The sequence below is a fragment of the Heteronotia binoei genome, chromosome 19, assembly GCF_032191835.1.
Source record: "Heteronotia binoei isolate CCM8104 ecotype False Entrance Well chromosome 19, APGP_CSIRO_Hbin_v1, whole genome shotgun sequence".
Taxonomy (NCBI): Eukaryota; Metazoa; Chordata; class Lepidosauria; order Squamata; family Gekkonidae; genus Heteronotia; species Heteronotia binoei.
In genome coordinates, this window is record NC_083241.1 from 32,255,508 (window position 1) to 32,278,175 (window position 22,668).

General features: G+C 48.0%; 1 protein-coding gene across 1 annotated transcript in view; it reads left to right on the forward strand.

Moving 5' to 3' along the window:
- Window positions 1-21,380, forward strand: part of CD276 (CD276 molecule) — a 36,823-nt gene extending 15,443 nt beyond the window's left edge. The window contains exons 4-7 of the mRNA XM_060260279.1: window positions 12,257-12,397; window positions 14,568-14,600; window positions 17,245-17,280; window positions 20,518-21,380. Of these exons, the coding sequence (XP_060116262.1) occupies window positions 12,257-12,397; window positions 14,568-14,600; window positions 17,245-17,280; window positions 20,518-20,540 (233 nt within the window). The 3' untranslated portion in view covers window positions 20,541-21,380. The remainder of the gene's footprint in view (window positions 1-12,256; window positions 12,398-14,567; window positions 14,601-17,244; window positions 17,281-20,517) is intronic.
- Window positions 21,381-22,668: the final 1,288 nt, after the last annotated feature.

Consider the following 22,668-nt stretch of genomic DNA (forward strand, 5'->3'; position numbering starts at 1 on the left):
TGTGGGCAGGGGAGGAGTGGAGGGCCGCATTCAGAGTGGGAAACCTGATCTTCGTGCATGCTTCGGAGCGATAATATAATACAAAGGTAGGAGAACACAAAGTAGGAGACAAAACAAGGAAACACGAACCAGTCACAGCTGGGTGACCTCGGGCCAGTCACTCTTCTCTGTGAACACTCTCAGCACCACCTACCTCACGTGACCGTTATGGGGAGATAGATCCAAGTGGGTAGCCGTATTGGTCTGAAGCAGTAGAACAAAATTAAGAACATCAGAGAAGCCATGTTGGATCAGGCCAATGGCCCATCCAGTCCAACACTCCGTGTCACACAGTGGCCAAAAACCCCAGATGCCATCAGGAAGTCCACCAGTGGGCCCAAGACACTAGAAGCTCTCCCAGTGTGCCCCCTCAAGCACCAAGAACACAGAGCACACTGCCCCAGATAGAGTGTTCCAACAATACGCTGCGGTTAATAGCCACTGATGGATCTCTGCTGCAGATGTTTATCCAATCCAATCCAATCCAGCGGCACTCTTAAGAGCATTCAGGCTCTGTTTAAAAACCTCTGTTTAAAAATTTCACAGTTTTGTTCTGACAGCAACCCTAAGAGGTAGGCCAGGTTGAGAGATCCTTTTGTTACCAAAAGGGGCCGTTGTTAGCTGTGTGTCAGCCCCATCTTCCCAGGGCTCACAGGCTAGGCCCCAGCAGCCCTGCTAAAAGCCAGGAGTTTGGGAACAGATGTTTGATGGCTCTCGTGTAGCTCAGGGTTGTTCTGTTGGCTGGTGACAGCCTTCAATAATAAGAGCGGGGAGAGGGCGATGCAAAAACAGATCATAAAGATGGCCGGGCCCGGTTTATTAAGCTCTGTTTATTGTACAGGAGGCTCCCTGCTACACCGGCATCATCAGTCAGTGGGGCTGCTTTCCTGACAATCAATGTCTAGTTCAGGAAGACTTTTCCAGCTCTGTTTTATCACCAGCAGGCCTAGTGGAAGGGGGCAGCTGATTTGGGGAAAGGAGGGCAGGGGCTGCACTGGTACAGAACTGGTACTTTTTTATTGCATGACGGTAGCAGCAAGATGCCATTGAGTCACAGCTGAAGACTCCGTGGGGTTTTCAAGGCAAGAGACTAACGGAGGTGGTTTGCTACTGCCTGCCTCCGTGTCACCACTCTGCGCTTCCTTGGTGGTCTCCCATTCAAATCCTAGCCAAGGCCGACCCTGTTTTGCTTCTGAGATCTGACGTGATCAGGCTAGCCTGAGCTATCCAGGTGTGGGTAGTGGTAGCCAGTTTGGTGTAGCGGTTAAGTGTGTGGACTCTTACCTGGAAGAACCAGGTTTGATTCCACTCCTCCATGTGCACCTGCTGGAATGGCCTTGGGTCAGCCATAGCTATTGCAGGAGTTGTCCTTGAAAGGGCAGCTGCTGTAAGAGCTCCCTCAGCCCCACCCACTTCACAGGGTGTCTGTTGTGGGGAGAGAAGACATAGGAGATTGCAAGCCGCTCTGAGTCTCTGATTCAGAGAAGAAGGGTGGGGTATAAATCTACAGTCGTCTTCTTTTTCTTCATTTATTGCATAATGCTAGATAAATACTGAATGCATTCTGGTTTATGGATTCAAGTCCAGGAGAACCTGAGAGACCAAGAAGATTTTGGGGGTATAAGCTTTTGAGCAGGGGTAGCCAAACTTGCTTAACCTAAGAGCCACATAGAATAGACATCAGATGACTGAAAGCCACAAGACATGAATGTCAGATGTTTGAGAAATGCACAGAACGAAGGAAGGCAAATGGAGGGAGGAAGGGAGGGAGGGAGGGAGGGAGGGAGAGGTGGAAAGAAAGCTTTAACTTTAACGTTAAATGCATTCTCCAAGCCACCGGCTGGCTTGGCTTGGAGAAGTGATTTAAAGAGAGAGATGCCTTCTCCAAGCTGGCTGATGGGGTGGTGGGGGCTTCGAGAGCCACGCAATATGTGTGAAAGAGCCACATGCGGCTCCTGAGCCACAGTTTGGCCACCCCTGCTTTTGAGAATCAAAACTCCCTTAGGAGGAATGGAGATACCCGATTCCTTACATCCCAGTCCGAAAGAAGGAAGGGTGCTGCAAAGAAAGGGAGTCCTGATGAAGCGGTGCAATGCCAAAGCTGCTCAGTGTGACATAGGATTCTCGCCTCACTACCGATGCAAATTTTCCGCCTCTAAATTTCCCCCCTGCTCTAATCAAGATGATGTTGTACACTGCCCTGAGTCCAGTTCTCTGGGGGAGGGTGGTTGGGAAAATCTAATTAAATAAATGTTCAGCCTAGAGAAGAGACAATTGAGAGGTGATATGATCAAATATTAAAATACTTTGGTCACCAAATATAGGTGATATGATCAAATAGCTCAAGTACTTTGGCAACCCGGTGAGAAGGGAGCACTCACTGAAGAAGACCCTGATGCTGGGAAAGACAGAAGGCAAAAGAAGAAGGGGATGGCAAAAGAGGAGATGGCTGGACAGCATTACTGATGTAACAAACACAAATTTGAGCAGACTTCGGAGGATGGTGGAAGACAGGAGGGCCTGGCGTGACTTGGTCCATGGGGTCGCAAAGAGCCGAACGAACAACAAAAATGATCACCATCTTCAAGTACTTGAAGGGCTGTCATGTAGAGGATGGTGCAGAGTTGTTTTATATTGCCCCTGAAGGTTGGACCAGAACCAATGGTCTGGAATTAAATCAAGAGAGTTTTTGGCTAAATGTTAGGAAGAACTTCCTGACCGTTAGAGCGGTTCCTCGGTGAAACAGGCTTCCTCGGGAGGTGGTGGGCTCTCCTCCTTTGGTGGTTCTTAAACAGAGGCTAGGTGGCCATCTGACAGCAATGTGGATCCTGTGAATTGAGACAGATTGTGGGGGGAGTGGGGGAAGGGACGATCCAGTTCTCCACTCTTGTAGCCCTGTATCTTACATGCCAAATGTAATGCTGATCACCACTTTGGGGTCAGGAAGTAATTTTCTTTCAGGCCAGGTTGGTCCAGGGATCCTGGAGGTTTTCTGCCTTCCTTTGGTGTTGAGCAGGAATCACTGGAGGAGGAGTTGTGACTTTCCTAGATTAAGGGTGTCAAACATGCGGCTCGGGGGCCAACTCAGGCTCCTATCAGGCCTCTGAGGGCTCCTATCAGGGCTCTGAGCAACTGGTTCTTGTCTGCTTCCTACTCCCTCTCTTTCCTTCTGCATCTCAGTTTGCTTTGCAAGGCTTGCTCAATTGCACAGGAGCTACAGAGCAAAACCTCGATTTTCATTGTTTGAGTCTCCTCCACCTTCTGGTCCCCTGGGGAGGGAAGAAAAGAGCCAGAGCTTCCTTTGCCTAGTTCCCTGGATCCCACAGGAGAAAGACAAAGAAAGCACCTTTAGGACCAGCAAGTGCTAATGTTGTAAGCATGTTTTATTTTAAGAGTTTTTTTTTTTAAAAATAATCTTTAGTCGTGTTAAGTCTGTCTCCTTTAAAAAGTTTATATCTCTGCTACAGAATCCTCTGCTACAGGAACACACACGGCCCAGCCCGACATGGCCAGGCCTGACCCAACAAGGTCTCATTTAGGTCAGATCCGGCCCTCATAACAAATGTGTTCAGCACCCCTGGACTAGATGATCCCTGAGGTTCCTTCCAGATCTTATGTTTCTGTGTTTGGGGAGTATGCCATGAAGTATGACAAAGAGAACCCAGGTCTTAGCAGAGGATTGTGCTTTATCCTGTCCATCTGCCCACCTTCCATCGAAATTCAGATTGGAAACTCCTTGGGGCAAAACTTGCCCTTTTGCTTATAGTTGGTCCCGTTTATGCTGATGCCGCTCTCTAAAGAAATAGCATGAAAACTGCAGGCGATAAATCACACGGGTGTTTGAGATGCAAGAGTGAAGATGTGCCATGTAATAAAACTAGTCTGTCTCCCGTTAAAAGGGCCCTGGGCCCTCTTGGGCAACGTCGCTCCGATACAGAGGAAACTTTTATTTTTACTTTGAAGAAACCCTTGCCGATTCCCCTTCCATTTCCTTCCCGATTCAACATGCTTAAAGTTAATGCCTTTTTAACCGATGAAACTTCTTGGTGAAGTTTGATCTCCCTGTAAAATGGTTTATAGAGCCGGCTCCCTCATTTGGAGGAACTTGCCTTGGTTCTAAGTGGCTTCCAGTTGACTTCACGCTATCTTGGGTTTTATGGATACCCTTGAGCTCTTTGTAACCTTGTACGTCTGCAGGTAACATTAATTAGTGTTTAATTATCCTTGGCGCAGCAATTGCTGGCTTGTGAAAGAGGGTCCCTCCAGGAGCATAAACCTTTTGGCTAAACGCACAGCGCCACCTGAACAGTGACAGAGCGCAGCTGCGTGCACTACACCTGGAGGGGGAGACAAAGCAATACGGTAGCCGCTGCTGTTAGAAACATGTCGGTCTCGCAATCCACATGGGAATGGTTTGGTGTGTGTGTGTGTGGGGGTGTCCATGGAGTTCTGCACTAAGATATCCTCTTGCATTCTGCACTTCTAAATTCTGCAATGGGGGAAATTGTGCAAATTAAGCATGCAGAAATTCAGGTTGTTTGGTATACTTTTTAAAAAACTGCCAAAAATTTGAGGTTTATTTCCATTCAAAGTCTTTCTTGCCTTTTCTTTTTACTTCATGCCAGCCTTTTCCTTCTATTCCACCTTCAATTGTCCCTTGATTGGTAATCCTTATATCTACTATCCAAGGTCATCTTGAGAGCCAGATTGGTGTAGTGGTTAAGTGCGTGGATTCATCTGGGAGAACCGGGTTTGATTCCCCACTGCTCCACTTGAACCTGCTGGAATGGCCTTGGGTCAGCCATAGCTCTCACAGAGCTGTCCTTGAAAGGGCAACTTCTGTCAGAGCTCTCTCAGCCCCACGTACTTCGCAGGGTGTCTGTTGTGGGGGAGGAAAATAATGGAGATTGTAAACTACGCTGAGATTCAGAGTGAAGGGCAGGCTATAAATCCAGTCTCTTCTTTTTCTTCATCCGCCTACCATAGGCTGAAAATCCATACACCAGAGCTACAGTTTAGGATTTGGCAATACTTATCCATTTTTTTTTTAAAAGAACAGTTTGTGGGTTTAAAACCCCCCAGAAGTTGCGGACAACATTGAAAATTTAGGGTAGCTGTGGGGCGAGGAATAGGTGGAGTGAGGAATGCTGTGGGTCCGTGTGAATCTTAATTTTCACCCCGTCTTTCTCAGCACTCAAATCCAACCGTGGTTTGTGGGGTTGATCCACATGGCCTTAGCATGAGGTGTCCTAAACCAGAGGTCCCCAACCTTTTTGAGCCTTTGGGCACTTACAGGATTCCCACACAGTGTGGTGGATACAGCCGCAAAATGTCTACCGACAGCAGACTGTTAGGGAGTGAGGTCATGTACAACTTTAATAGCAACTCTTCCAACATTTCAAGCAGAAGCTCTGCTTAGCATTTTAAAAACAAGCAAATTGTTTTAAAAATACCTTTGTGCATACATTTTTTTTCATGCAGTAAAGATCCTCATGCTGTGATGGCAGCTGCTGCCACAGCAACCAATGACATTTCCAGTGGCCAATCAGAAGCCCCGCAGGGCAAAAGCCCCAACTGGCTCTGCCCACTTTCTAAAAACACTTGGTGGGCACTAGGAAAAGTGTTGGCAGGTGTGGTGGTACTCAAGGGGCTTCACTGGGGAGACCCTCGTGCTAATAAAATACATGAGAAAACACTGGAGTTGTTTCAAACACGGGGCAGGTCCCTGGTGGCTAATGTTATATCAATCTGAATGCATGATGGCCCTGTATGAGCCACTGTGCTATGGACCTGTGCTAAGGAGGTGTCCTTTGCCACGGTTTCCTGGCATGCATAATCCTCATAAGCAGAGAGCTGTAATCAGCGAAGGGCCATTGGAGGCACTGGAGCATATGAACATATGAAGCTGCCTTATATTGAATCAGACCCTTGGTCCATCAAAGTCAGTATTGTCTTCTCAGACTGGCAGCGGCTCTCCAGGGTCTCAAGCTGAGGTTTTTCACACCTATTTGCCTGGACCCTTTTTTGGAGATGCCAGGGATTGAACCTGGGACCTTCTGCTTCCCAAGCAGATGCTCTACCACTGAGCCACCAGCCCTCCCCACCATTTTGGCTTCACCTAAAGGGCTTTTAAAAAAATGATTTAAGTCCATATAAAGCAGGGGTGGCCAAATGGCAGCTCGGGAGCCACATGTGGTTCTTCACACATATTGTGTGGCTCTCGAAGTCCCCACCATCCCGTCAGCCAGCTTGGAAAAGGCATTTGTCTTTAAATCACTTCTCCAAGCCAAGCCAGTCGGTGGCTTGGAGAATGCATTTGAAGTTGCTTTCTTTCCACCTCTCCCTCCCCATCTATTTTTTTCCTTCCGGCTCTCAAACATCTGATGTTCATGTCTTGCGGCTCTCAAACGCCTGACATTTATTCTCTGTGGCTCTTATGTTAAGTGAATTTGGCCACCCTTGATATAAAGCATCAGAACTTTTCATTCTTAAAATAAAATAAGTATTCCTGATCGCATCATATCTCTGGAAAACAGTCGATTTCCCCCAGATATCCTTTGGTAGTATCCAAGGATTTGAAGTACTGCATTGATGGAGAAACTCATTAAGCTATTAAAAGAATTAGTCCGACCAGAGGCATTTGTGGCCAACTGGGTATTCCTTTATTTCGTATGCAAATGGTTGCCCAGAGAATAGCAGGTTTCTCAGAGAGAGTCCTTTTGGTATGATGCTAATACCTTTCTGCATGCTTACTGTTAAAAAGCATTATTGTTCATTTTTAGGTGTGTTCAATAGCTTTAAGCTAAGCGTGCTTAAAAAAAAAAATCTGTCACGGATGCTTCCCTTTTGACGTGAATGGGCCACCGTTTTGGAGGCGGAGCTTAGCTCTGCCCCTCCCCTTGGTAGCAGGCTCAGGTGGATGCTCCACTCACAGCTCCTGTGCACAGTTTCACCTTTAAACCAGGGGAAATGAGAGCCGGTGTGGTGTACTGATAAGAGGAAGGTTGCCCAGCCTTTTGGAGATTGTCCCCAAATGGCTTCTGCAGGAGATGAGGCCAAACACAATGCCTCCCCGCTTGCTTTGTGAAAGAATCACGGGAGAGGGAAGAAAATAAAACAAATGAAGATTTTATTTATTTATTTATTTAAATCGAATGAAATAAATAAATAATAAGAAAAGCCCGGTGTGGGGAGGAAGAGAGAACAGGGAGTGAAAAGGAGAGCCTGGAGGGTGAATGGAGCCAGAAGCCTGGATACTTACTGATGTTGTGTTAAGCAGCTTCATGCGTTCCTGTGCCCATCGAGGCTCTGATTTCCTGGCGTGCAAATTAAGCCCACCTGACTGCTTTGCTGAGTAGGGATGCCAGCTCTGGGTTGGGAAATACCTGGAGATTTTGGGGTGGAGCTGGGGGAGGGTGGGGTTTCAGGGAGGGGAGGGACCTCAGCAGGGTACAATGCTGTATAGCCCGCCCATGGGCCGCGGACCTGTACTGGTCCGTGGCCTGTTAGCAACCAGCCCTGCTGCTCCTACCGCCCACCTGGGGCAGATGAAAGAGGCAGCAGTCTTGCTCCAAAGCACCACCTTTTTCATCCGCCTGGGTCCCGGGTAGGTGGAAGGGGCAGCAAGGCAGTGACTTTTGCCTACTCCTCATTTAAAGACCCCCATGGGGGGCAAGGACAGGGTGTGGGAGGCAGCCTGGGATGGCAGAAATCCCAGCACCACCCCTCCACAGGTCCATGGAAAAACTGTTTTCCATGAGACCTGTCCCTGGTGCCAAAAAGCCAGTTGGGAGCCACTGTTTTACATCACATGAACCCCTTTAAGTGGCGATCCCAGGGATCGAACCTGCAACCTTCTGCATGCAAAGCAGAGGCTCTGCCACTGAGCCGCAGTCCCTTCCTGCACGCATCACTGCAAAATCCTTGAAACAAGAACAAAATTGGTATAATACCATCCAACCAAATTAGCACCGAACAAATCTGTTTTTGTGAACCTGACAGCATATCTGAGAGCAGGGACACCCTGCCTCTTCCACCAAGGGCCTGGGTTCTCTCCCAGCCAGGGCTTTATTGCTCCTCCCCTGAAAGTTAGCCTGGAAAAGCAAGCCCAAGAGGCCACAGTCCTGTGTGGGCATGCAAAGCAGTGGATTGGTTGTTGTAGATTTCCCAGGCTGTGTGGCCGTGGTCTTGGCATTGTGAGACCTGACGTTTCGCCAGCAACTGTGACTCGCATCCTCAGAGGTGTAACCCAGAAAAAACTGGAGTTCTCTCTGGGTCGGATTGAGCCACAAGATAATGACTCAGCCCTACCCCACCTGCCTGAGTAGATAAAAATTACCTGCCTACCAACTTCTTCTCAATTTGACCCAGAGAGAACTCCAGTTTTTTGGGGTTACACTTCTGAGGATGCCGGTCACAGTTGCTGGAGAAACGTCAGGTCTCACAATGCCAAGACCACAGCCACACAGCCCGGGAAATCTACAACAACCAATGGACTCTGGCCATGAAAGCCTTCGACAACATAGAGCAATGGATGCTTATGTGGTTATCCCAGGAGTTGGTCAGGAATCTACATTCTGCCTCTGTCCCCACCCCCAATATGGAGGCCCAACCCCAGACGGGTTTGTCATGCTGAAAAGTACCTTTTTTAATCCGAGCCACCTCCTCTCCTAGCAAAGTGACAGCTCAGCATCGATTTGAATTTATTAGCATAATTATTTAAAGGTTAATGAAGTGTTTTATGGGGTAATTCAACCTGCTGTTTTTCCGGCTTCCTCCAGCGCCCCGTGGAAAAGCATCAATTGGAATGTCCGCTGGCATCATTAGACCTCTGTGCGTCAGAACGGCCGGAGAGAGCCGCTGCACGATCTCGGCTCGGCTGGGCAAGGCGTGAAACTGTGCGCTGCAGGTCGCTGGCCGGGCCAGGATTCCTGGGGAGTGGCCAGTTACTGTTCCGTCCCCTGCTTCTCCTAGACTTAATCTTGCATCTCGTCTTTTATCACCAAAAGCCAAGAAGTTCAAACTACTACCGCCACCACCACCAAGTTGTGCTGTCAGGAAACTGAAACCTTTCCATTGTGAACACACATCTGCTCAGGGCTTTTTTTGTAGCCGGAACCATTTTGCCTATTAGGCCACACCCAGCTTATGTAGCCAATCCTTCAAGAGTTTACAGGGCTCTTAGTACAGGGCCTACTATAAGCTCTTGGAGGATTGGCTACATCAGGGGGTGTGGCCTAATAGGCAAAGGAGTTCCTGCTACAAAAAAAAGCCCTCCATCCGCATAATGGATTTGAACTGCTGGATCTGAGTCCTTCGAGATCAACACGATTTTGGGGGCATACGCTCTGTTTTGTTCACAATGTCATACTTCAAAACTCTTGTTGGTTTGTAAGGTATCATCAGACTCGAATCTAGCTCTTCTACTGCCCTGACCTGGATAACGCAGGCTAGCCCAATCTCATCAAAACTTGGAAGCTAAGCAAGGTCAGCCAGGGTCAGAATTTGGATGGGAGATCGCCAAGGAATACCACAGGTGGGATGCAGAGGCAGGGAATGGCAAATCACCTCTGAAATGTCTCTTGCCTTAAAAACAAGTCTAGTTTGCCATCTAGTGGTGCATAATGTTAAAAGATCTAGATCGGAGGTGTCAAATGTGCAGCCCTTGGACTGGATCAGGCCCTCGGAGGGCTCCTGTCAGGCCAGTGATCAACTCACTGTCATCTGCTTCCTCCTTTCTCTCGTTTCCTGCTGCATCACAGCTTGCTTTGCCAGGCTTCCTCAATTGCATAGGAGCTGCAGAGCAACATATGACCAGGACATGAAGCAACGTATTGACAAAAGCTCTCGATGCCCAGCCATTTCATGTTTTCCCCTGGATCTTAGGCGGAAAGCATTGACCATGAGATTTCTGTAATGAATGCCCATAAATCAAAAGTATGTTTGCAATTTACAGACACACGCCTGAATCTGAGTATACTCAAGATTGCTACAGCACGGACATTGTCTCCAGATTTTGATGCAATAATTCAGAGCAAGAGGGCTCAGTTATCAGAAGCTGTTAAACAGAATACTGCAAGAATGCTAATCTTTTAGGCATATTTTATTTTAAGTTTTTTAAAAATCTTTTAACTGTGCTTATGCCCTTTATAAAGTTTATATCTCCGCTACCTGGCATTACATTTTATGACAAACAAGGTCCCATTTATGTCAGATCTGGTCATAATAAATGAATTTGAACTTCTGGCTGCCAGACAATCTTCAGCTCTCCCAGCTCTACCATACAAACTGACATACGATAATTAATTACTGCAGACTAACATTGCTACCCTCTGAAACTATCTTCATTTGAACCGTGATACTTTTTTAAAAAAATGCATAATAGTCTTTTGGTCCTACTTGCATTACATTTTTATCCTGCCCTTTTCTCCAAGGAAGTCAGGGTGGCGTCCTTGGTTCTCATTCCTATTCTCACAGCAACCCTGCAAGGTAGACCATACCGTGAGGGATAGCAACTGGCCCAGGGTTTCCCAGGATGCTTCACAGCCAAGGGGCAACTTGAATCCAGGCCTCTCCCTCCAACCCAAACCAGCACACCACAATGAACTTTTTATAGATTTATTTGATCACATAGTTAAAACGGAAGGAAGCGATCAAGCCTAGATAGGAATCTTTTTTTGGGGGGGGGGGGGGGGCGGGCACGCAGTCTGAAATTCTCAATGGAAGAACTGGGATTATAATTGTTTGTAGGACATTCATTGTTGCAGGACTTTGGCTGCTTAGGGTACAGAGAGAAGAGAAGAGAGGGTGTTTTGATGAAATGTGGAGCATTAAGAGTGTCTGACTGCAATGTGGAAGACATCAAATCCCCATGCTTCTAGTGAGGGTTGTTGGGTGAACTCGGGTCAGAACAGGGTTGGTTGTCCGGAGGATGAAATGAAGGAGGGAGCCTAGAGCTCTGTGGAGGAAGAGCTGGGAGAAAGAAATGTATGAAGAGATAGAAAACGTCCTGAAGCCCCAAGATGCCAAATTTATATGAAAGTGCAATGGTGCTCTTCCAGACCAGAGGTCTGTCTAGGCTGACATCTTGCTTCATCCTGTGGAGGGCCAGCAAACAGCATAGAGACCAGGTGTGGCCTTCTAGCACAGGTATTCTGAAGTTGACTGCCTCAGGATGTGGAGAATCCTGCTAGATTCTGTATCACTTGCCCAAACTTGTGATGAATAGCACGCTTAAACTTCTTAAGGAAGGGCTGTTGTGTTCTGTATTAAGCTAACCAATTCCAGTCACTGTTTGACAGATAGTGCCAAATTTGCAAATGAATTCCATCTTAGCAGTTTATCCTGCAGCCTTTTTGTGAAAGTAACAAAACATAAGAACAGCCATGTTGGATCAGGCCAATGGCCCATCCAGTCCAACACTCTGTCACATAGTGGCCAAAAAACCCAGGTGCCATCAGGAGGTCCATCAGTGGGGCCAGGACACTAGTAGCCCTCCCACTGTGCCCCCAAGCACCAAGAATACAGAGCTTCACTTGTCCCAGACAGAGTTCCAACAATACCCTGTGGCTAATAGCCACTGATGGACCTCTGCTCCAGATGTTTATCCAATCCCCTCTTGAAGCTGGCTATGCTTGCAGCTGCCACAGCCTCCTGTGGCAGTGAATTACATGTGTTAATCACCCTTTGGATGAAGAAGTACTTCTTTTTATCCATTCTAACCCAACTGCTCAGCAATTTCATTGAGTGCCCGTGAGTTCTTGTATTGTGAGAAAGGGGGGAAAGTATTTCTTTATCTGTTTTCTCTATCCCATGCATAATCTTGTAAACCTCTATCATGTCACCCCACAGTCATCGTTTCTCCAAGCTAAAGAGCCCCAAGCATTTTAATCTTTCTTCGTAGGGGAAGTGTTCCAACCCTTGAATCATTCTAGTTGCCCTTTTCTGCACTTTTTCCAATGCTATAATATCTTTTTTGAGGTGTGGTAACCAGAATTATACAGAGTACTCCAGAGGTTCTCATTAAAAAAAAAATTGGAAGACGATATCATAACAGCTTTAAATCCTAGGGTGAGTGTGCTAGAGCTGTAGTATTCGTACCAGTGTGCCTCCTTGCAGAACACCTGTGGAGTTACCTGCTTTCCCGCTCCAAAGGCAGTCTGCTTCTTTCTTCCAGTAAGGGCACTGTTAGTGACTTATCTGTCTCCCCTTTGTTCAGGCCAACATCTTGTGTTTCCAGCTGTGGCTCTCTGGGTAAGCGTGGGGTTGGCTGTATGCCTCCTCTTCCTGCTGGGCGCCCTGGCCTACGTGTGTCAGAAGAAAATCCGCCAGAGCTGCAAAGAAGAGAAAGAGAGGGCTGGTAAGTACGGGGCGGAGGGGGGGGCGGGCTTTGTTCCAAGCTTGACTGTGTTCCTTTCAGAGCCTGCTCCCCCTCCCCGCCAGCTCAAAGTGGAGCACAGTTCAGAAGAGTTGGTTTTTATACCCTGACATCTTGAAACAGGAAGAGTTTTTATACCCTGACATCTTGAAACAGGAAGAGTTGGTTTTTATACCCTGCTTTTCTCTACCTCAGGGAGTCTCAAGGCTTACAGTTGCCTTCCCTTCCTCTCCCCACAAGTTTCATCTTGTGAGGCAGGTGGGGCTGAGAGAGTTCAGAGAGAACCGTGACCGGCCTGAGGTCGCCCAGCAGCAGGGCCATAGCCAGGATTTTAGAAGTCGGGGGGCTTTTTAAAGAGTCAGTGGGCACCCTTTCCCATCCATTGTGGGGCTCGCCGCTTCTCAGAAGCTTTTTGGGGTAGGAGCAAAAGCTGGAGGCTCTGAAAGTGGTCAAGTCCAGGCAGCCGACCCTAAAAGTTTGGAGACAAGAAGGGACTGCACCTCGTGTGCAAGCAGAAGGGTTTCCTTCCACCTCCGTCTCCCCACCCTGGCACTTTGCAGCCAGCAGCTCCATCCATCCTCCCTGGCCCATTCCACGTGGCTTCCTCCACCTTCCTCCTCTTCACCTACTCCTTTTGCTGCTGCAGTGCACTGTGCCCTGCTCAGGTCTCCCAGCTCTGGCTGCTGCTGATGATGCTTCGCTGGCTCACCCATGTCAAAAAAGAAAAGAAAGCAGGCTGCAACCTCGGAGGGCCCCCTGAGGGTCTGGGGGCTTGCTTGGAAGTCAGGGGGCAGTGCCTCCACAGGCCCCCCTGTGGCTACAGGCCTGCCCAGCACGCTTCATGGGGAGGAACAGTTCTCCAGATCAGAGTCTGCCATTTTACTACACCATGCTGGAAGCTGTGTCTTTCTTCCAAAATTTGCACGGACTTTTGACAAAAACTCACTAGTCTTTTGGGGTTTAATTTCTTCAAACATCCCTGAAGCTGCCTTATACTGAATCAGACCATCAGGGTCAGTATTGTCTATTCAGACCAGCAGCTGCTCTCCAGGGTCTCAGGCCGAGGTCTTTCCCATCACCTCCTGCCTGATCCTTTTAACTGGAGATGTCGGGGATTGAACCTGGGACTTGCGGCACGCCAAGCCGAGGCTCTTCCACTGAGCCGCGTCTTCTGGGGCTGTCTGAAAGTGAGAGTTTGCAGAAGAAAGGTATGAAATTAATCTCTTTCCTGAGACAGGTTAGGCTCACATCGATCCTCTCCTTCTTGATAGGAACTGCTGAGCAAGTCAGTTGCGAAATGGATGTCCCTCCCTCCCTCCCCAACATAAAACACAAAGAAAAGAAAAAGACCAGCTCATTTGTTGTGGCAGAACTTTTGCAGTGCCAGAGGCCTCTCCATCACACCCATGCATTCATGCATCTGATGCCATAACTCTGGGACATTGAAAAGTTCTGTCGGTATAGATGTTTTGGTCTTGAAGGCCCTGCTGGACTTCTCAGTGCTCACCCAGTGGCTCTTTAACATTCCTCCTGTGGTTCTTCTGAGCATCGTTCTCCAGTGTGTCACCTGCCCCATGTTTCAGGAAGGTGGGCGTGGTTCTTGCCCAAGGGGGCTTTTGATTGACAGGTGGTTCTCACCTTGAAACAGCAGAGGAACGAGTAAGCCATGAGTCTCTCTGAGGTGCCAGCTTCATGCTTGGGGTGGAAGTAAAGGTAAAAGTAAAAGTAGCCCCCTGTGCAAGCACCAGTTGTTTCTTGACTCTGGGTTGACGCTACTTTCATGATGTTTTCATGACAGACTTTTTATGGGGTGGGTTGCCATTGCCTTCCCCAGTCTTTTACACTTTCCCCCCAGCAAGCTGGGTACTCATTTTACCGACCTCGGAAGGATGGAAGGCTGAGTCAACCTTGAGCCGATTACCTGAACCCAGCTTCTGTTGGGATCGAACTCAGGTCGTGAGCAGAGCTCGGACTTCAGTACAGCAGCTTACCACTCTGCGCCACGGGGCTCTTCTTTTTTGGGTTGAAGGATATTGCAAATGTGGCTGTCCATAACTTGCAGAGACCCTCCCCCCTGCTGTGCCGCAGTAAACTAGCATATTGGCTAAGAAATTCTTATTTTTAAAGATATCTTTGATTTGTGTCTTTTTAGAGGAACAAGAGGACGGAGAAGGACCCAAGACAGGTTAGTCCGACATTGATACTCTTTCTTTCCTTAATGGGAATAGCTAAGCAAGTGTGTTCTTGCAGCAGGGCCAGGAATTTTTTTGTAGCAGGAACTCCTTTGCATATTAGGCCACACACCCCTGATGCAGCCAGTCTCCAAGAGCTTACAGGGCTCTCAGTACAGGGTCCAGAGATAGAATTCTAGCAGGGGCTCCTTTGCATATTAGGCCACACACCCCTGATGGAGCCAATCCTCCAAGAGCTTACAGGGCTCTTAGTACAGGGTCCAGAGATAGAATTCTAGCAGGGGCTCCTTTGCATATTAGGCCACACCCCCTGATGTAACCAATCCTCCAAGAGCTTACAGGGTCCAGAGATAGAATTCTAGCAGGGGCTCCTTTGCATATTAGGCCACACCCCCTGATGTAACCAATCCTCCAAGAGCTTACAGGGCTCTTAGTACAGGGCCCAGAGATAGAATTCTAGCAGGGGCTCCTTTGCATATTAGGCCACACCCCCTGATGGAGCCAATCCTCCAAGAGCTTACAGGGTCCAGAGATAGAATTCTAGCAGGGGCTCCTTTGCATATTAGGCCACACCCCCTGATGTAACCAATCCTCCAAGAGCTTACAGGGCTCTTAGTACAGGGCCTACGGTAAGCTCCAGGAGGGTTGGCTACATCAGGGGTGTGTGGTCTAATGTGCAAAGGAGCCCCTACAAAAACAGCCCTGATGCACACAAATTGTGTAACAGCTGAACGGCAAAATTGACAGGCAATGCAATAAAACAGGCTCATGCAGGGCCATAACTAGGCAGAGGCTGTGGAAGTGACCCCTCCCAGATCTGCCAGACACACCTTCTCCAGGTGCCCTAATTGCCCCCTCCCCTTTTGTTTATGCTTCTTTAATTAAATTAGCGTCCCCCACTACCCCTTCCAGAAAAACAAATCCTAGATATGGGCCTGCCTTGCAGTGATTTCTTAACGCCATTGTGCATAAAGAAGACGACGGCATTGGATTTATATCCTGCCCTCCACTCCGAAGAGTCTCAGAGCGGCTCACAATCTCCTTTACCTTCCTCCCCCCACAACAGACACCCTGTGAGGTGGGTGGGGCTGAGAGGGCTCTCACAGCAGCTGCCCTTTCAAGGACAACCTCTGCCAGAGCTATGGCTGACCCAAGGCCGTTCCAGCAGCTGCAAGTGGAGGAGTGGGGAATCAAACCCGGTTCTCCCAGATAAGAGTCCGCACACTTAATCACTACACCAAACTGGCTCTACATAAACATCTGAAGCTACATCAGAGCATTGGTTCCTCTAGCTTGGTATTGTCTAGTCTGATTCCTGGCTGCCCTCCAAAGCCTCAGGGTAGAGAAAGCTGTTTCCCAGCACATGAGATCCTTTTTGAACGGCAGATGCCAGGGATTGTACCACGGATTTTTTTTCTTTCTTTGCATGTGAAGCAGGTGCTCTGCTGCAGCCCAGGTACCTCCTACCTCGGGCCGATATTGCCCTGCGGTGCAGAAATTCTCTCGTGCCTTGCCGCAAGCTGGCAGCTGGGCAGGCCCACGATAAACCGGATTATCATTTTAATAAAACGTGATAGCTGCACTCTGCTGTAATCAAACGGATTAATTATAAGCTTGCCAATTCCCTTTATCTGCTCCGAGCATAACAATAGGTGCAGTGCGCTCAGGTTGGCTGGGTTTTAATCTCGCCTCGAGGAGACAGGAGCTGTGGGCGTTATGGTCTACCTGGCGTGACGGCACCAGCGCTGGCGGCAGGATTAGGGGCAAACGGAGGGTGATGTTGGCAAATATGTTCACTGAAACTGTTAATTATTTTGGATTCTTCAAGGCAGGGTTCCCCGGTGTTGCACCCATGGGTGGCTTTTGCATCCATCGGTACCTCCACCGGTGCCTAGTGAGCTTTTGGGGAAGCGAGTGACATCACTGTAAGGCAGGGCTTGTTATTGGCTGCCTTCATTCCAATTAATGGGCTTTCCAGCCAATAGAGGGCTGAGTTTCCCTTAGCCAGGGAGTGGTTCCATTCCCCCTTCTGGCTTTCCTTCTTTTTTTATTCTGTTTTCATTTTTTTTCCCTTTGGGTTTTCCTTCACTGTTTGCTTTTCATGTATTTCTCCAAATCTGGAGGTTTGTCCAGGCTTGTAGAAACTAACCCACTCAATCCCTAGGTAGCTTCCCCATCCTCTTTGTGAGTTTTTTAGTCTACACTTGGGAATTAAAGTGAGGTAAAAACCAGTGTTCCCTCTAAGCTGAGTTAGCGTGAGCTAGCTCACAGATTTTTCAGCCTCCAATTTACACATTTTTGTCTTCGCTCAGGAAGGATGACCCCAGAGGATTAGGCTGCAATTCAGTTTGGTGACAAGGTATTAATGGGGAAATGTGTGTCTTGAGAGGATTTGAAGGGGGGAGAGAGGCAGCCAGAGTTGCCAGCGTCCACCAGAGCGCAGTACAACACTTGTTGATGTTGGCTGTTTCATCTGGGGAGGGCTGTGCTGTGTGGTGAGACAGGAGTTCATATTTGCTGATCGAAGTTCAGAGCAGCCCAATCGCTTGGTGTCCTCTTCAGCCTGTTTTGCTCAGGATTGTATTGTAGGAACTAATAAACTCTGTGTTCCCCCCCCCTCCCCTTCTCCTCTTTCAGCTCTGCAGCCTCTGAAGAACATGGAAATCAAAGAAGGTAAAGAATATTCGCGCCTGGTGGGGGCAAGCACCTTCACTACTGCAGCCAGAATTTAGGTTTATCCTATGATTGTGGCCCATTATGCAGTTTTGTGAACCTCTGGTAATGTGGTTTCTGGGAGCTCTGCCCCAGCCCACCTCGATGTTGTGAGCATGGGAAAAAGCTCTGTTGCAGCAAGGCAGGCAACAAGAACTCACGTCGCTAATTTTGTCATGGTGCAAAACACTTGTATAATAGATGTGAGACCTCTCAGAAGCAGGGTGGGACTTTAGGAAGTTACTTGTGGGCCTCAGACAGTTCCCCGAATGCTCTGCGCCTGCCTGTGAACTGAAGTTGTGACCCACGGAAGCTGCTAAGTTAGGTAGCTTTATTTTTGGGGGGCTTGACCCATTGGGAAGGTTTTAAGAAAAAGAAGATTTATACCCCGCCGTTCTCTCTGAATCAGAGACTCAGAGTAGCTTACAATCTCCTATATCTTCTCCCCCAAACAGACACCCTGGGAGGTGGATGGGGCTGAGAGAGCTCTCACAGAGGATGCCCTTTCAAGGACAACTCCTGCGAGAGCTATGGCTGACCCAAGGCCATTCCAGCAGCTGCAAGTGGAGGAGTGGGGAATCAAACCCGGTTCTCCCAGATAAGAGTCCGCACACTTAACCACTACACCAAACTGGCTCTCTTAACAACTTTTAAGAAATGTTTGGACCCTGATGTTTCTCCATCATCCTCATTTACATCGAGGTGGCAGTTCTCAATAGCAGCTCTTTGAGATGGACACAAAATAATTACATCTAAGGATGTCTTTCAGGTGTTTAAATTGCTGGTTGCTATAGCAACCAAGGAGGGGATCAAAAGCTAGATTGGGTTTGGGCATTTTGTATCCTAACTTCCCCCTTCATTTTTGCAGCATGTCTTCCATTACCTAGCATGTCCCTCCTATGCAATGGAGGATAGGCTGTAGAAATAGAAGAAAGGGTTAGGATCCACAGCAGTTTTTCCAGTGGACAGATTACAGTTACTGTGAAGATCTTGCATTTATCTTGACTGAATAAAAAAAAAATGCTGTTGGTTAAAAAAAAAAAAGGGATCCTCTGCAATGTTCCCTCTAAGCTCCAGAGTCTTGTGAGCAAAAATTCTGCTTTGTGAGCTACTGGCATTAAAGGAGAGAAGACGATGATGATACTGGATTTATATTCCGCCCTCCACTCTGAATTTCAGAGTCTCAGAGCGGCTTACAATCTCCTATATCTTCTCCCCCCACAACAGACACCCTGTGAGGTGGGTGGGGCTGAGAGGGCATTCACAGCAGCTGCCCTTTCAAGGACAACCTCTGCCAGAGCTATGGCTGACTCAAGGCCATGCTAGCAGCTGCATGTGGAGGAGTGGGGAATCAAACCCGGTTCTCCCAAATAAGAGTCCGCACACTTAACCACTACACCAAACTGGCTCTCTCTGTCTCTTTCTCATTCACTCTCTCTTTTTCTCTCAATCTCTCTTGGTTGTGAGCTGCTGGCATGAAAGTTATGAGCTACTGCATAAATTCTTGTGCTGTGGGGTCATCCTTCCTGAGCTGAAACAAAAATGTGTGAGCTGGAGGCTAAAAATTTGCGAGCTAGCTCAGGCTAACTCAGCTTAGAGGGAACACTGATCCTCTGTCTGCAAAACAGATCTTCTGCCACAGCCCCTCCTCCTGTTTATTTCGTTTGAAAGAAAAAGAACGAGTAAGTACTTTATGCTGGGCATTTGATAGCAAGCAGCTGGATAAGATGGAGAGAGGCAGTACACCCAAATGCCAGAGGTGTAATCAAAGAGGAAGTGGACGTGAACAAAAATATTAATATAAGAGCAGTGATCCCTCTAAGCTGAGTTAGTGTGAGCTAGCTCACAGGTTTTTAGCCTACAGCTCACACATTTTGGTCTTAGCTCAGAAGGGATGACCCCAGAGCACACTAATTTATGCAGTCGCTCACAACTTTAATGCCGGTAGCTCACAAAGTAGAATTTTTGCTCACAAGACTCTGCAGCTTAGAGGGAACATTGGTTAAGAGTGTTGGTTGCATTCCAATGTTGCCTTTCAACTTCATTGGGTGCTCAATGGAATAGGGAGAAGATGTTCTATCCACACCCCATGCATAATATAAGCTTATTATCATGTCCTCCACATGTGACCTCTCCCCCTTCCCCCCTTGCACAGCTCAGATAATAAAGATGTCCTGGTTTGCAACTAACCATTCTCATTTTCATCACTTGAGAGCCAGTTTGGTGTGGTGGTTAAGAGCAGCAGACTCTAATCTGGAGAACCAGTTTGATTCCCCACTCCTCCTCCACATGAAGCCAGCTGGGTGACCTTGGGTCAATCACAGTTCTCTCAGAGATCTCTCAGCCCCACCTACCTCACAGTGTCATCTGTGGGGAGAGGAAGGGAAGGCGATTGCAAGCCAGGGTATAAAAACCAACTCTTCTTTAAGAAAAAGCGACCATAGAGTTATACCCCACTCTTCTCTGAATCAGAGTCTCAGAGCAGCTTACAATCTCTATCTTCTTCCCCCACAACAGACACCCTGTGAGGTAGATGGGGCTGAGAGAGCTCTCCCAGAAGCTGCCCTTTCAAGGACAAGTCCCGTGAGAGCTCTGGCTGACCCAAGGCCATTCCAGCAGCTGTAAGTGGAGGAGTGGGGAATCAAACCTGGTTCTCCCAGATAAGAGTCTGCAGGCTTAATCACTACACCAAACTGGCTCTCTTGTTGTATGTTCTTATTGCTTTGGGTATTTTTCTTCTCCACATGTTTTGCTGCCTCTAGTGGTTGATTTGATATCACATCACTGCATGTCCAGCATAAAAACCCTGTAATTTAAATCTGCAGGGAGATGTACCAGGCCTACAGCGACGTTATATCAAATTGACCACAAGAGGGAGCAAAACACAGGCAGAAAAGAGGGGGGGGGGGGAAACCCTGAAGTAATTGGGACACATAAGGGATGAAAACAAGAATGCAGAAGAGCCCATAGTTTATTATTACCCCTGGGCTACAAACCCTGGCTTGTTCTTTGCCTGCACATCAGGGTTCCCAAACCACATCGGTGATGAAGACATGACTGATGGGCTTCGAAAGAACTTCACGCTGGTCACTGTATTGTGGGTTTGCAGCAGCTTCATCCATCTTCTAAAACCTTCATTTCCTCCCATTTCAATCAGCTTGCTTATTTCCTCATGGGGCTCTCTTTTGTTCTTTCTAGACATTGGAGAAGAAATCGACTGATGCAAATGGAAGGAGAGTCGCTAACTACACTCCCGAGCTCCCAGACTGTGTCCCTTCGGATCCTTCTCCGGTGATGGAATGTGGGGGAAACGGTGGACAAAATGAGAAGTGCGGCCTCGTCTGGAGCTTGCAGCTTGGTACCGTTTGGCTGCAGGGTCCTCTCCTCTCTCTTATGCGCAGATAAACCCTGGATCCACCCGGCTACCTCGATGTCGGGGTGTTGTCCTGCTTCTAGAAACCAAGTGGAACACTCCGTGTTCTGTTTCGCCACACGTGGATTCCCAGCGCCCCTTTTTCCTGGTTTTTATCTTTTGTACTGTGCTGTCGGTTCACTATCACTGATGGGCCTCATCGGTGGATACAAAGCGGAACCGTGTTCTGCTCAGATGGGAGCAATTTGGATCTCCGTGTACTACAGAAGACGGCAGTGATCGTGGAGAGTATCTTAGCGCAGCAAGAAGCAAGATGGCGGTACTTAGAGCCGTTTGAGCATCGGAAGGCTCGAATCTGCTCCCTGAATATTGTCTGTGATCTTGTGTAGACTGTTTTTGCCTTTGTCTCTATAGGGGAGGGTTCCCTTGCCAGCATGAAACTTAGCTGCGAGAGCTGCCAGAAATTTGTCCTACACAATGACGATTGTATGCAAATACTTTTACTTCCTTTCAGGGGAAAATGGCAACCCGATACAGGGTTGGTCGATGCTCTCACATACAATGGAAGCACATTTTTGGCTTTGAGAAGTCACAGGTACAATTGCTTATCTCTCTCTTTCTCCCCTTTCTGCAATTGGGGATAAATCATGCAATTGTACTTTCAAGGGCAGAATTTTGTCTCCATTCTTGTCGCAAGAACCGCAAGGGTTAACACGGTCCTACCCTTATTTTGCTCTTGCAACTATCCCTGTGAGGTAGGTTAGGCGGAGGTGGAGTTACTGAGCCAAGGTCAGCCTGTGAACTTCATTTGGCAGGGTGTGGATTTGAACCTGGATCTCCCAGCTCCTCACCTGACATGACCGCCAGCCTGCCTGCCAGTGCAGGAAGCCATACTGGTGCTTGTGCCGCTGTAGCAGTCTATTCTGCCTTGATTTTTTTAGGTCCTCTCCACCCATCCTAGGTGTTTAACCATTGGTGCCTGCAGGGTGACTCCTGGTTGGGTTCAACCCCTTTGTCAGGAAGGATACAAAGAACTCCGTCTACTTATGCATTTGTACAACTCCCAGTGGTGCTAATGGGTGTGGCTGGGGAAATCTGCTGGCTGCATGGATTTCCCCCTCTGCTCTTTTCATTATGCTGTTAGGGATGCCTACATGGAGATTACCTAACTCTGTAAGTGCCTTTACATTGATTGCTGTATGCTCCCCAACAGTTGCCAGTAGTTTGAGTTAAATTTCTTTCTCAATTTAGCAATTTTACTAGTCTGAGTTAAATTTCTTTCTCAATTTAGCAATTTTACTAGTCTGATAATAGTTTTCTTTTTTAAAAATCTTCCTCCCCCCCCCCCCGCTTTCAAAGAACTAGAGATAGGAGAGCCTCATGTTATAGAACAGGGTCCTCAACCTTTTCGAGCCTGTGGCACCTTGGGAGTTCTGGTACAGGGTGGTGGGTGCAGCCACAACATGGCTGCCAGAGGGGGCGGAGCCAGCCACAAAATGATTGCTGCAACTTTCCTCCAGTCATGCAGTAAAGATTCGTGTGTTGTGGTGGCCGCTGCTGCCAAAGCAACATTAAAAAAAAAAATCTACACAACCAATCAGAAGCCTTACTGGACAAAAGCCCCACCTGGCTCCTCCCACTGTCTGCAAACACTAGGCGGGCACCTGGAATGGTGCTCAGAGTCATGGGCATCATTTTGGGGATGCCTGTTACAGAGCCCTTCACAGTTGAGTAGATACATAGGAATGTTTAGATGAAATCATGACGTCAGCTGACTCATGGATTACCATATGCCTTACCCAGAACCAAGGGTGGAATTCTAGCAGGAGCTCCTTTGCGTATTAGGCCACACACCCCTGATGGAGCCAATCCTCCAAGAGCTTAAGAAGATGAAGATATTGGATTTATATCCCGCCCTCCACTCCGAAGAGTCTCAGAGCGGCTCACAATCTCCGTTACCTTCCTCCCCCACAACA